Below are 13,345 nucleotides of genomic sequence, written 5' to 3' on the forward strand. Positions count from 1 at the left end.
CCAAGGGAAGGTCAGGCTCAGAGAGGGTGACGGGGCTGCCGGGAAGAGCCGGCGCTGCTGAAACCGCAGCCGATGAGCAATAGGAAAACACGCGGGCGAGGGGACGGTGCCACAGCGTCACAGCTTCCTGCTCCTGATGCTGGTCCCTTCACTGACCCTGCACCAGGGCAGGGCTGAGGGGCACCAAACCCTGCACCCACCACACCATCCCTGGCCCCAGTCAGCTGGAGGAAGGCAGCACTGCTCTCCACCTCTCCCTTTCTCTGGGGAGCTTTTTGGGGCAGCCAGGTCAGGGCAATGCTTCGTTCTCTGGGGCAGCAGCCACAGCTCCACCTCGCCCACAGCAGCCCAAGGGCTGCAGAGTTTGGGGGACTTGATTTTTGTGGCTGTCTGAAGGGTGAGAGGATGTTGGGAGGAGCGGTGGCTGCTTCAGCACACGCCGACTTCCTGCCAGGCCGTATTTTTAGCAGCGCCAACCCCTGATAACCCAGAGATTCAAGTGAAACTGTGAAGTAAGTGTGCCTCGAAAAGGAAAAAAAAAGGTGCTGGGGATGTAGGCAGGTGGGGGAAGGTGGGGAGGAGGGGATGGCACAGGTGGAAGCTGGTACCAGTGGCACAAACAAGACTGGTTTGGGGTGGGGGAAAGATCTGATGATATTGCTACAGCGCGGGAAAGCTGGGGCTTGTTACTGGCAGGTGGATAGTGTCGGCTGAAACTGTGGTGAGGAGGATGAAGGGAGGGCTGGGAGAGAAGGGGTCTTTGACCCCCTGCAGCCCCCAACCTTCCCACGCACACGCCTGCCGGCCGGCTGTTAACAACACCCTGCTAACAACCGGCTCTCACCTCATCCCCGCCGCCTCCGCTCCCACCCCTGAGCCTGGGAAAAACCAGCCCTGAGGTGACAAGCCCTATCCAAGCCTTTTGGGAAGGGGAAGGAGGAGAGGACCCTCACACCCTGCAATGCAAATGGCCAGCAGATCCCTGTACCCGTGGGAAAAGAGGGATGATAGGCGCAACCCCTCCTCGCTGCCTCCCTGAGAGCTTGGACAGAGGTGACAACATCCGCGGGGGATCAAGGGGTGTTCAGAGCAGCTCATCCATAAAGAGACACCGGAGCCCGGGACCAGGTGACTGTGGTCAGCAAAAAAGCCACTTTATTGGTGACCGCTCCCACGGGAACCCCGTGGCAGCAATCGGGTTCAGGTCCCTGAGAACACACTGTCCATGCTGGTTCCCCTTCCCACAGCTATTGCTTTAAACACATCCTAGTTACAAAAAGCACAGAGTGACATTCCAGATACTGGAACATATAAATTAAGGTAAGTGATAGTTACAAGACATCGCAAATTTTTTTTTTCTTTCTTTCTTTCTTAAACAGATTATCAAAGGTTGGGGATTTTTCTTTTTCTGATCCACAGAAAATGTATAAAAAGCATTTTAAATCTACATATTTCTCAATGTGTTTTTTTTCCTTAAAAAAAAAGGCACAGTAAAAAAAATACTGGCACAATAACGTATTTACAACACACCCATTATGGGCTATTTTCACTCAGCTTCAGGTTGGAAACGTTCAGCTCTGGCTCAGCCCAGGGACAGAGGGCTGGTGGTGGCAGGCAAGGTAGCTCTCAGAAGATGTAGGGTCCCTCTCCCTCCCTGGATAAATCCCTTTCCATCAGGGAGAGCATAACAGCCAGGCTGGGAAACACTGCCTGCCCACGGCAGGAGCTTGGCTGGTTGGATGCCTCCTGGATGCTCCGGCCACCCCAGCAACACCCACGGCCAGGTCAGTGCTGGAGGATGCTCTGGCCCCACAGTGGGGCAGGGGACGCCCACACAGCCCCTGGCTGGACTTTGAGGGGCTCCTCTGCAGAGGTGCAGGGCCGCCTGTGAGCAGGCAGGGAGGCAGCACTGGAGGGAGACCCTGCACAAACACGATGCCCACACCACTCTGGCAGCTCCGGAAAAGCCCTCCTCCCACCCCCGTATTTATAGAAAGTCTTTACATGAGTCTATAAATAGTGCACACATCAGTGCTGCCGGCAATAGTTCAGCCATACAGGGGGAGCTCCAGGAAACGGAGCTAATGCCAACGCCGGCTCCCAGCCCACCCTGTCTCCCTCCAGTACAGCCATAGAGCACCCAGCAGCTTTGCAGCACCCTAGAGGAGCCACTGACATGGCCAGAGGATTCCCCTGCCCACCTCTGCCTGCCTGCTGAGCCAGGGAGCAAAACTCACAGGGATCCCTCATCCGAATTGAGAGCCAGAGCTTCGCTGCTGAGATTTTGGGACTGGGAGAGAGGATGGGGTGGGTGAGGGGTTATGGGAGTGGGGTGGAGGGTAGATGAAAAGAGGGGAAGAACACACCAAAAAACTTGACATTTGAAAGGAAAAAAAAATGAAGGAGAAGCAAGCCCGGGGCGGGCAAGGCCCCGCGCTGTGGTCGCTCCCCACGCATGGCGTGGGGCCCGCCAGCCGTGGGTGCCCAACAGTTTAAGTGCTCAGGACCCATCCCTGTCCACCATCCCGGCCGGATCAGGCAGCGGGCACGGGCAGGCAGGGCAGGGGACAAGGGGCCGCACAGCAGCCTTCAGTACACACATACTGTGCAATACCACAGCAACGACGTCCGTCCGTCCGTCCGTCCACCTCATGGCGAGGCCAGACTGACACACCCGCACGCAGGTCCCGCACGCCCGTCGGATACCGGGGAAATTCGGGACGAGGTTGGAGGGGACACGCGCCTCCTAGTAAACCATGTTGGTGGGGCACCACGGCGTGTCGGGGTACAGCAGGCAGTGCACGGAGCGAAACCTGCAGAGGAGAGGAGCAATGCTGAGCACGGGACGGTGGCAGCCCCGCAGCACCCCAGCTTGGGGGGGGGATGGGGTCCCCTGTTCTCACCTGGATGGGTCCTCCTCGACAGAGAAGGCTCCCTTCATGTGGATGGAGTTGCGCTTGTTTTCGAACATGCCATAGCTTAGTGTCACCTGGGGGGCAAGCACAGGGGGGTCAAGTGGCCGACATGGCCATAAGGATCAAGCAGGGGCATGGAGGGCTGCAAGATTCACCCCATTTCCCAAAGCCTCCAGTCACACTCTGCATCGCCCCACAGGGATGGGCCAATGGGGCTTTTCCCCTCTGTGATGTTTTGGTGGCATGTCAATCAATATCTTAGCCGTGATGCCCAATTTTTAGGTGACAACTTGGGGTACCTGTTTGTGGATCTCCGACTTGGGCACCTGGTGGAGGTTCTCCAGGTGCGAGTGGAAAAGGTTGCTCCGGATGAGCTTCACACCCAGCACGGACTCAATGATGTAGCCAATGGTGCAGTCGTCGGGCAGGCGGATCTTCTCCGCGGTGCTCATGAAGTGACCCCCGCTGCGGGGAGACAGAGAGGGGCTGCAGAGGAGCAAATCCCAGGGGATGTGGGCACCCTACGGGGTCTAGGCTTGGCCAGTGGGTGCCCAGCTCTGATTAAAAGTCAGTTTGGGGGAACTGAAGCCCTTCCCAGCTTGTTTCCAAGCCCCCTGCAGACAACCTCAGCAAGGCAAAGAGTAAGGTGAGGGGACATAGTTCAATGTCCATCCCAAAAGATATCGCTTCTCTGTGCTCTGCTTGGGCCCATGATGAGTCCCCATGGGAGGGCAACACCAAAGCTCTTACCTGGCCCAAGGGCTCATCTTCAGTGCCAGCCCCCGGCTGATACAGAACCCCGCTCCACCTGTGGCAAACCAGAAATGCACAGGGTGCTGCAAGAGATGGGAGACAACAGCAGTGAGACCTCCTTCTCCACCCAGCCCAAATTAAGCCAGATCCAACTTCTCTCCCACCCTCACCATCTTGTTCTCGCTGATCCTCTCCGTAGCCTGGATGGGCCGGTCCAGGCTGGGCTTCCCAATGTAGATGTCCTGTGTGTGGGGGTAGCTGGAGAGCAGCTTGACCAGCATCCGCACGTTCACGTAGTTGTCATCGTCCACATGGCAGAACCACCTGCAGGGACAGCAGTGTCACACCGGCCCAGGGCAGCTCCACAGAACCCACACTGAAATAAGGCCCCAAAAATACTAATGGTCTCTGCTTGCACCATCCCTTTCCCTCAGCCCCGCCATCCTCCACGCCATCCCTGGACACCACTTACTTTCTGCCTGACTCAATGAACTTGTCGTACTCCACAGCCATCTTGCAGGACAGGGCCTGGCGGCTGTGGGCAGCCGAGCAGTTGGTGTTGATGACATTTCCTGCGCGAAGAGACGGGGGGTCAAAGACCAGCATTGCAGCATCCCATATCCCCCCACGTGCTCAGATGGTGACACTTCACCACACATGTCCCAGGTGTGCCAGGGGGATGGAAACTCAGGGATGATCCTGATGCTCAAAGACCTCCATGCCACACTGTTTTGGGCAATTGATGAACTTTTAGGGAATGTCTTTTGTGTCCACATGAGATAAGGGAAGGGGTGATCAAGGGATGCAGATGCAGCCGATGTAACTGATGCACCATAGTTCAGCCCTATCCCATGTTCTAGGAGTGATGCCATCCTATATCACCTTGCCCATCCCAGAGCCAGGCACCAGCCACCCTGGGGGTGAGAGAGTGTCTGTGAGCCAGCTTCTCCAGGACATGATAGCAAAAATTCTGCCCTATTTTGCTTGCCTGGCTCAAAGGCAATCACTTCCCAGCCTGAAAAGAAGTCATTTGCATGGGGAGAACAGACCACGCTGACCCCAGCCTGGAGAATGACCACCAGGGAAATGCTCCCATGAAACCCTGTCTGCATTGCCCATCAATCCCAGCTTATCCCAGGGACAAAGCAGTGCAAAGGTATCCCACCCTGTTAGCGTGCTCCCCAGCAGCATCATGCAGGAGACAGGCTGGGCTGACTGGGAAGGAAACCTGCCCCCAGGTGGGGCTCCTGGGCAGAGGGTGCTTTAAGCATAGTCAGTGAAAAGAACTGCCTCCTTCTCAGTCCAGGTCTCTGTGGTGAGGGCTTTTCCAGAGTTCCCAGGACAGGCTCCATGCCAGCCACGCTCCACAAGCGGGGCTCTTCAGGGGACCTGGCCATGTCACACACACAAAGGGACAAGCGCCACAGACTCACGTGCTTGCTTCTTCAGCTCCTCATCCTCCCCGTCTGTGAAGATGAAGGTCTGAAAGAGAAGACAAGGCACCTCTGAGGACCAAGGGGCTGACACCACATAGCTTTGGATGCAACACAGTGCCCCTGGGCAGCACCTGGGATCAGTCCCTCCAAGGATGCTGGCAGTGACTTCTTCCCCCTTGCCAAAACCCAAACCAGCACCCGGGAGCCAGGCATCCCCATAACACACTCAGCTTTAGACCAAGAAGGGTGCCAAGCCCCCCTGGGATGCAAACCCCAGCCCCCACGCCGAGCATCCCCATCCTCTCGCCTCTCCCACGAGGCAGCAGCTGGCAGGGAGGTTTCGGGTGCTGGGGGCTGTCCCCAGAGTGAGATGGGGTGTGTGCAGGGCAACAGGTGCAGAGCACGGCTCGATCTGAGCAGGGATTTCAGACTTTGGCCAGCGCGTGTGGCCGGGGATGCCAAAGCAGCCGCCCAGGCAGGTGTGTTTGCCTGTGGCGCCGGCTGCCAACTGCGTCCCCACCTGTGTCAACAGCACATGGCTGTCCCTGGCCACTTGCACAATACCCTCACAACTCCTCTCTGTTCCCCATGTCCCCCCCCAGGGTGGCTGAGATGGTGCCCGCAGGTGCCTCTCACCAGCCCCAAGGAGTGGAGAGTCCCTCACTGCCCATCCCAGCACGGCCTCAAGTTCCAGACAGCACCCTACCTCCTCCCCAGGCTCCTGAGCTACCCGCCAGGCTGCACTCCTCTATTTACACAGCTAATTCCTGGCATATGCTGCCCGGGAAGGAGGACTGGGGGGGCTGCTGCTGGCCTGGGATTTGGGGAAGGGCGAGAAGCAAGAAGAGAGAGCAGGGGGTGGGAAAGGCATCGCCATCAATCAGTGGGCAGCAAACAAAGCTGGAGGAGAGAAACCACAACCAGCTGCCAAGCGCTATTAAAAACCAGACGTGCACAAAAGGGCAAAGGAAGAAAGACAAAAGGGCTTGGGGGGGGAGGCAGGAGGCGGCAGAGGGGGGACGATGGAGCCCGAGCACTGGGGATGATGAATTACAAGTGAGCTGGAAATTGGGTGCCACCCCACAGCCGGCCCCGGGAACGCGCTGGGGTTTTGTGGCTTGTTGGAGGAGGTGGGTACAATAGTGGGGTTGACTTTACTCAGCGGAGGAGAGTTAAGCGGGCAGCGGTCATTAGCATACAGCTGCGCTGGTTAACCCGGCCCTGTTTGCTCAGGTCCCCAGCCGGGGCTGGTGGGGAGAGCCCGGATCTGCAAGAAGGCTCAATGGGAGGGGATGGGGCTACAAGTGACCTTTGGGGCTTGAAAAGGAGAAAAGAAAAAGGAAAAAAAAAAAAAAAGGATGGAGGAGGTGGGAAGGCAAGTTCTCACAAATGCAGAGCCTGCCGTGCAGCCTGGCTTTTGGGGAGGGACAGAGGTCAGGAAGGCCTTGAGCAAAGGGGAGGGGAATCGTTGATGAGGAGGGGACAGCTGGGGGATGGGGACCTCAGCCCATCAGCTGCGGGGCCAAGGATGCCCTTGGTTGTTGTGGCTCCATGGATGTATCACTGCTTGGTGGGACAGGGTCAGTGCTGTGTGTAGAGGAGGGGGATGTCACCCCCAACCAATGCAGGGTACAACCAGCACCTTGCTGCTGGTCCCCATGTCCCCCAGGTGCTTGGGGTGTGGTTCAGGTAGTTGAACCAGGTGTGAGCTGAACCAGGGCAGCAGGAGACCATCCAAGGATGCCCAAGACAAGCTCATCACACTTGCCCCGGCACCCCACCCCAGGTTTCCACCTCGTCAGAGGGGGACAGGGGACACGGAGCCTCCGCACAGGCGAGACAGAAAATGTTTGCTTGATTAGCTCAGAAACGCCGTCCAGCAACTGCCTTCAGCTGCTCCAAAAATAACCCCACAACTAATCCTCCGGCTCAACCGCTATAAATAGACCACAGGGACAATTGTTTATTACTCGCCTGCACCAAAAGGCTTCATCCTACCAAGGCATCTCCCCCCACCCTCTCACTACATACATCCCTGCAATATTCCTGGTGTGGGTGGACCAGGTGGCAACTTGGGAACCAGGACAGGGGCACACAGCTGCCAGTCACCCCATGTGGGCACCTACTGGGGCCTCACAGGTTTCCCACAACCCTCCCAGCCCCACCATGACATTCAATTAAAACTAAAAAAAATTAAAGGCTTTATTTCTTTAATTATTTTGTCTGCATCTCTTGGAGGGGAGCTGCACCCTTTCTGCATGGCCCCTTGCCCGGGGCTGCAGGGGCAAGGAGCACAGGTGACAGCCAAGCCTGGGGAGGGACAGGCCAGGAAAGGAGGAGAACAAAAAAACCTCGAAAAACAAAACACCTTTGGCATCTCCAATGTAGGTTGTTGGGCATGACGGCAGCATCCAGTTTACAGTGGTGCAAGTCAATAGGACACTGCAGCCAACATCCTTGAGCTGTCACCTACCAACTAGCCATCTCCAGACCCAACATCAGCAGGGCCAGCCCCCACTCCCCTCCCAGGCAGAAGTACCCCAAGCACTTACACCCACCCCTCTCCCACTTGGCCCCTGTCCCACCCGTGGCACTGAGGGGTGCCAGGACCTCTTGGACACCCCCGCAGTAACTTTTCCTGCGGGGTGCAGGAGAGGAAGGGCCCGCTGCACCCCCCTCAGCCCCTGCAGGAAACCTCATTGTTCTCAGAACTGCAGCTTCAAGAAACACAGGATGCCAAATCCCTCCCGAACAATAGCTGCCACCACTCCACACAGCCCCGCACAATGTACGGCCCCTGCGGACGGGACTGAGCGGCACCCGGGGTCCCCATGGCCAGAATGGGGTCAGCCCCCCCAGCAGTCTACCAGGAGCCAGGCAGCCGCCAGCAGCCCCCCGCCTCCTCCTCACCCTTGGGGAGGGCTCCTTTCTTTTTTTTTGTTTTTTTTTGCCCTCCCCTTCATTTCTCCTTTCAGGGTGACTCATTTCCCCTCCGCTGCCGGAGCTCGTGGGTTGCTCATGGCTGGGTGCTGCACAAGGTGTCCCACCAGCTGAGGCCACCCCAGGGCCACTCTGCCCCTCTCTGAGCTGCCTGGCTGAGTGGTTTGGCGACTTCCCGGGGTGACAGGGTGACACACACTTGGTGGCTTCCCGGGGTGACACACACTCAACACACCCCGTGCCTGCTGCCACCACACCAGCACACTGCTGAAAAGGGGAACCTCAGCCAGGCAGGCACCTCGTGACCCCACAGTGCACAAATCCTGACCCTGTGCCACATTTCACTTCCCCTTGCTGGGAAAGAATGGAGCATTCCAGCACACACCTACACAACACAGAGAGGGGGCTGCACCCCCTTTCACAGACACCCCACTTGGGTGCAGGGGAAAGGAGGCAGCAAAGAAGTGCTGGAGGTAGAGCTCAGCCTCCAGCTGGGCAAGGGGCTCCCGAGGAGGTGACGATGCTGCCAGAGCAGGTCCCTGCCCAGCTTTGTGTTCTCCACAGCAAATGCTTTCCTTTTCCCTCCAGCCTGCAGAGGTTAGGAGGTAAAATCCCCACTCCTCTTCAGTGGGTTGGCAGCAGTGCGATGGCAGCGTCCCCATGATGGCAGCGTCCCCACTCTGTGGCAGTGCCTTTCCCCAGGACTGGAGGGGTAGTGTGTGCTGGCACAGGATCCCAGGGCTGGGACCTGCAGAGGCGGGGAAGGGGCTTGCAAGGCCGCAGGCCCTTCCTCCCCCAGCTCCTTTCGGCAAGAGGAAGAATCCTCCACTGTAATTTTAAATGCTATAATTTTTTAATAACCTCCTCAAAAACAATGAGCTCATTGTGTGGCGAGGGTCCCCCACCCTCCCGCCTGGTGCTCCACGCGCCACTCACCGGCTCCAGGGCTTTTATGGACAAGGACAGCAGCATCGTTTGGGACAGGCAATTAAGGGGGCCCACACCCCTAAAAGCCACACAGGCTGCCCGGGGGGACAGCAGGGAGGGACCCTCACACATGAGCTGAGTTCAACAGTGCTCAGCAGGTCCTGGCACACAGCCCAGCTGCACTGTGGAGCTGGTTTGGGATGAGCAGCCCCCTGGTCTCAGCCACTCTGGTGGGAGTCCAAATGGGACATGCACACCAGCACACTTCACGGCCACCCTGAGGGTGGGGACCCTGGCCAAGGTGCTAGAGAAATTTGGGAGCCGCCATCAGAGGAGCGCGCTCTCTGGAAGGCAAACCCATTCCCTTTGCCCCGAGAGCAGGAATTTTTCAAAGCCTGCAATTACCGTGCCGAGGAGCGGGAGGCAGCCAGAGGATCCCACGCTGGCGGGACGGCAGCCCAGGCTGGAGCCCTCGCGGGCTCCACGGCGTGTGCCGAGCTGCCCGGCTGCCTCCAGGGTGCCCCAGAGACAGGGGAGACCTGGGCACCTTCCAGGAGTTGCATGGCTGCCCTTGAGGTGCCCTAGGGGCAGGGGACACCCAGCCACCTTTGGGGTACCCCAGGGGCAGGAGATGCATCTTATGCAACTCTGCCACTGCAAATCAGCTGACTCAGCAGGAAAGCAGTGGGTTTGGACTTGCTCCTGTCCAGGGTTTCTGCTTAATGGCCATTTTCCTCCCCCCTTCTCTTTTATTTCAAGTGCAAAGTTTCTCCAACCTCCACTCCCGCATCCTAAGGATACTGAGACAGCTGGGAACTCTCCCCAAAGCAAGGAGGGGAAACCCCATAACTCTCCTCCCAAAAGCAGCTTGTCCAGCCTCGATTGTGCAACCCAAGGAGCAGATTTAGAAGGGAATAGGGATCTGCCCTCCCTGTGCAGAGAGGCAGGAAGGAGAAGGGGGTGCCCTTTGCAGTGTCTTGGAGGGGACAGAGGGCAGGAAACAGTGACTATTGTGGGCAGAACAAAGAGCAGCCAAGGAAGGACACAATAGCTGTTCCCTCTATCTGCCAGGGTCCAACCAGGAGTTACCTGCTGGATTTAACCCCTTCTTGCCAGTGCCTGCATCCCTTCTGCCTGTCTAATGAACAACCAGAGGGAGGCTGGGGTCTGATGTGAGAGGAGGATCAGAAGAAGGAGAGACACAGCATCAGACATGGGGGATTCTCAACCCTTGGGCAGGAACTTCCCCATGTTGTCGAGGCAGTGCATGTGCCTGAGCCGTTAGTGAAACCAGAGCAAGAGAGGGGCAGGATGAGCAGAAACAGGCCTGACTCAGACCAAGAGAGACATTTGAGCAGTGGCAGTGCCCTGCTGTCACCAAACCACCCTCCTGGGACAGAAACCAGGGGGCCAGACAAGGAAGAGATGCAGGGAAGCAAGGGAGAGGAGCCCCATGGAGCCAATCCTGCACTCTGCAGGCAAAGAAATCCTCAACTCGATGCCAAGTTTTGGGAAGCCCAGGGTGCCTCCGCTTCCCAGAGGCAGCAGCTGGGTCATAGTAGGAAGAGCGGAGCCGGTGGGTTCATCCCCTCTGCCTCCATGTGTCCCCCTCAGCCCTCGCTTTGCTCCGCAGGAGTTTGCGCCGCCTCCAGCTCTCTCTCGGCAGCTCCTTGTCCTCAAGTGCTGTACAAGAGCCGTCACTCAGCGGCTTGGCTTGTCAGGCGGGCACCTCGCCGGGCTGCGGCCCCCCTGGCTTCATGGCCCTCATCTCTAGGCAACCTGACCTGGACACGGCCGGCTCCGGCTCCCTCGTTCCCATGGAAAGTGCCACACAAGAGGCTGCGAAGCCTTTTCTCCGCGCCAGGAGAAAAGGGGCTTTGTTAGCTTGCCCAGGGGGACAGCGTGAGAGCCGAGCCTTGGGGCTCTGGGAATCCAAACGGACAAACGGAGCACAAAAAAAAAAAAGAAAACCTAGAAGAAAGCCGTAGCTCACAAGAGGGAGGAGAAAAAAAAAGAGCAGCCATTCCCAGGATCATCTGTAGGTGCTCAAAGAGCGTTTCCCCCCACCAAAACTCACTACCCCCTCACAGTGACAGCAGAGCATAAAAGAGGTTTCCATTAAATAAGTGGACCAAAGAGAGATGGCAGATCCACTGCCAAGCCAAGGAAACCTGAACAAAAAAAAAAAAATAATAAGGAACAAGATTCACGGGGTGGGGGGGAAGAAGGATAATTCTTGGGGTAAGATGCTGGAGCCAAGATCCCACAGAGTCCGGCAGATTTGGGTGAGGAAGGTTGATTCTTCCCCCATCACCTCCCCCCCTCAGCCACTCCAGATTTCCAAGGAAAACAGTTTGCAAGGAAGAAACTCAATTCCAGGCCAGGAGGAAACACGTGAAGACAGTAGGATGGAAAGGTTAGGACCAGACATAACTTTCTTGGGAAGCTGTCTAAGGGTAGAAAAAGTGTCTTAAGAGCAGATGGCAAGGCACATTTCCTAAGGAAACAGCTTTTTTTTTTTTTTTCCTTTTCAGTTTTGCTTCAGTACTTGAAGGACAGAGTAAGGGACTGGCAGGGCTCTGGGCAGGACATAGTAAGGTCAGGAACCAGACTAGCTAGAACTGCTCCAGTGTGGATGAGCCGGCACAGACCCAAAAGAGCCCCTAGCCACTCCAGTCCTGCCCAGTTCCTTGCAAGGGGATCGACAGCCTCAGCACATCCCAACACTCTCCCAGCCCTGGGCTGCTAAACTGGGTGTCCTTTGGTCAGCCCAACTACAGGCACTTCATAGGGCTCTGCCAAATCTCATCACAGGGACTCAACCCTGACTGCGGCACCCATGGGCTGGGCTGCACCCCTACACTGTGCCTCATTTTCACCAGTGGAAAACAACTCAGGCAGGCTCTGCAACGGCAAGTGCTCAGCGAGAAGGACCCCAGAGCAGAATTTTGGGGGGCTGCTGAGTGTGAGGAACCCAAGTCGGGCTCTCTCCATCACTCCCCTGTTCCAAACTCACCCTGCAATGCTGCATTTCACCCTCCCAAAAACACAGCAGGCTCTAGAACAGCCCAGCCAGCCTCGAAATACCGCCTGGCTCAGCGATATGGGGAAAATGGGAAGGGGAGGTGGCATTTGATATGTCACAGCAACCCGCGGTCCCGAACGAGGGGCCGGGACCGCGGCGGACACGCGTGGGCTACAGACCGAACCGAGCCACTCCATCCCGGCCAGCGGTGGGGACCGTCCCCGTCTCCATCTCCATCCTTCTCCTCGTCCCTTACCATGTCGCGATTGCGGGAGATCCAGGTGTCGAGCAGCAGCTCCAGCCGCGCCTTGTGAAACTTCTTGGTGGTCTTGACAGCGATGAAGACATCGCGGGGGGAGATGTCCTCGGCCGGCGGCCTCGGGGGGCTCGGTGGGGCCGCGGGCAGCTCCCGCCGCGCTCGGCTCAGCCGCCCGAAGTAGTCGGCGAAGCTGCGGAGCCCGGGGGGCCCCTGTGCCGCCGGGGGGGCCACGGCCGCCGCCGCCCCCAGGCTCTGCAGCGCCCGCTGCGCCCCGCCGGCCTCCCCCCGGGTCAGCCCCGGCCTCCCCGGCGGCTCCACCATGAGCACCAGGAGGCAGGTGAACATGGAGCCCACGAGGGACAGGAGCAGCTTCCTCCCGCAGCTCTTCAGCATCCTTCTCTCCGCTCGCTCCTCGCCTCTCCGCTCCTCCTCGCCGCCGCCGCCGCCACCGCCGGCCCCCGCCGCGCCGCCGCCTTTAAACCGCCCCCGCCCCGCCCGGGGAGGGACGGACCCGGGGCCGCCCCACGCGGGGCGTGCGCACCGCCCGGCCCTGCCCGCGGACCGCCCGAGCCCCTCCGACCCCCGCGGCCTCCCCGCCGGCCCCTACACGCGTCCCGCCGCCCCCGGCCCCGTCCTGCCCGGCCCCGGCCCCTGCCCTGCGCATCTCCGTGCCCGCGGCCGGGAGCGCACGGCTGGGTGCGGGCAGGATGCCGGCGCCTCCTTCTCCTCCTCCTCCCTTCCCCTTGATGCTCGGGGCTGGGGACACGCTGTTCCCTTGCAGCCCCCAGCAGGCCGGGAGCGTCGCTCACCGCTCCATCGGCAGCAACGGGCGCGTTCCCCATCCCGCCCGTCCCGAGCTGTTTTCCCAAAGCCCTGCACCGAGGTTTTCTCGCAGCCCTGTCCAGGAGGTTTTCAGAAAGATGACCAGCCTGACCACACTCCGGGCAGTTTCCCACCAGTCTCTTCCAAGGCCAAGCATAATTGAAAAAACGCCACACCAAATCCCCAGAAAACCACAGCACTCCTCTCACTTCCACTAATCTCAAGTCTTGATGGGTAAATCTGGGAATGGGGAGCTGGGAGGGGCTGT

At 58.6% G+C, this 13,345-nt stretch overlaps 1 protein-coding gene across 1 annotated transcript; it reads right to left on the reverse strand.

Annotated features, from left to right (window-relative positions):
• Positions 1 to 1,129: 1,129 nt before the first annotated feature.
• LFNG (LFNG O-fucosylpeptide 3-beta-N-acetylglucosaminyltransferase) lies at positions 1,130 to 12,746 on the reverse strand. The gene is made up of 8 exons (XM_027683803.1): positions 12,253 to 12,746; positions 5,102 to 5,150; positions 4,141 to 4,240; positions 3,839 to 3,992; positions 3,666 to 3,751; positions 3,215 to 3,380; positions 2,904 to 2,989; positions 1,130 to 2,813 (listed from the first exon to the last, which is right to left on the reverse strand). Exons 1-8 carry the CDS (start codon positions 12,646 to 12,648, stop codon positions 2,747 to 2,749), a joined length of 1,104 nt encoding a protein of 367 aa, XP_027539604.1. The 5' UTR covers positions 12,649 to 12,746; the 3' UTR covers positions 1,130 to 2,746.
• Between the last annotated feature and the right edge of the window lie 599 nt (positions 12,747 to 13,345).

Source organism: Neopelma chrysocephalum, unplaced genomic scaffold (assembly GCF_003984885.1).
Source record: "Neopelma chrysocephalum unplaced genomic scaffold, ASM398488v2 Primary Assembly neopelma1_65, whole genome shotgun sequence".
NCBI classification, from domain to species: Eukaryota; Metazoa; Chordata; class Aves; order Passeriformes; family Pipridae; genus Neopelma; species Neopelma chrysocephalum.

Coding starts and splice junctions, on each gene's coding strand:
- LFNG (XM_027683803.1), bottom strand. CDS start 12,648: ATGCTGAAGAGCTGCGGGAGGAAGCTGCTCCTGTCCCTCGTGGGCTCC. Junction 3,381..3,665: donor AAGATGAGCCCTTGGGCCAG/GTAAGAGCTTTG, acceptor GTCTCCCCGCAG/CGGGGGTCACTTCATGAGCA. Junction 2,814..2,903: donor GTCGAGGAGGACCCATCCAG/GTGAGAACAGGG, acceptor TCTCCTCTGCAG/GTTTCGCTCCGTGCACTGCC.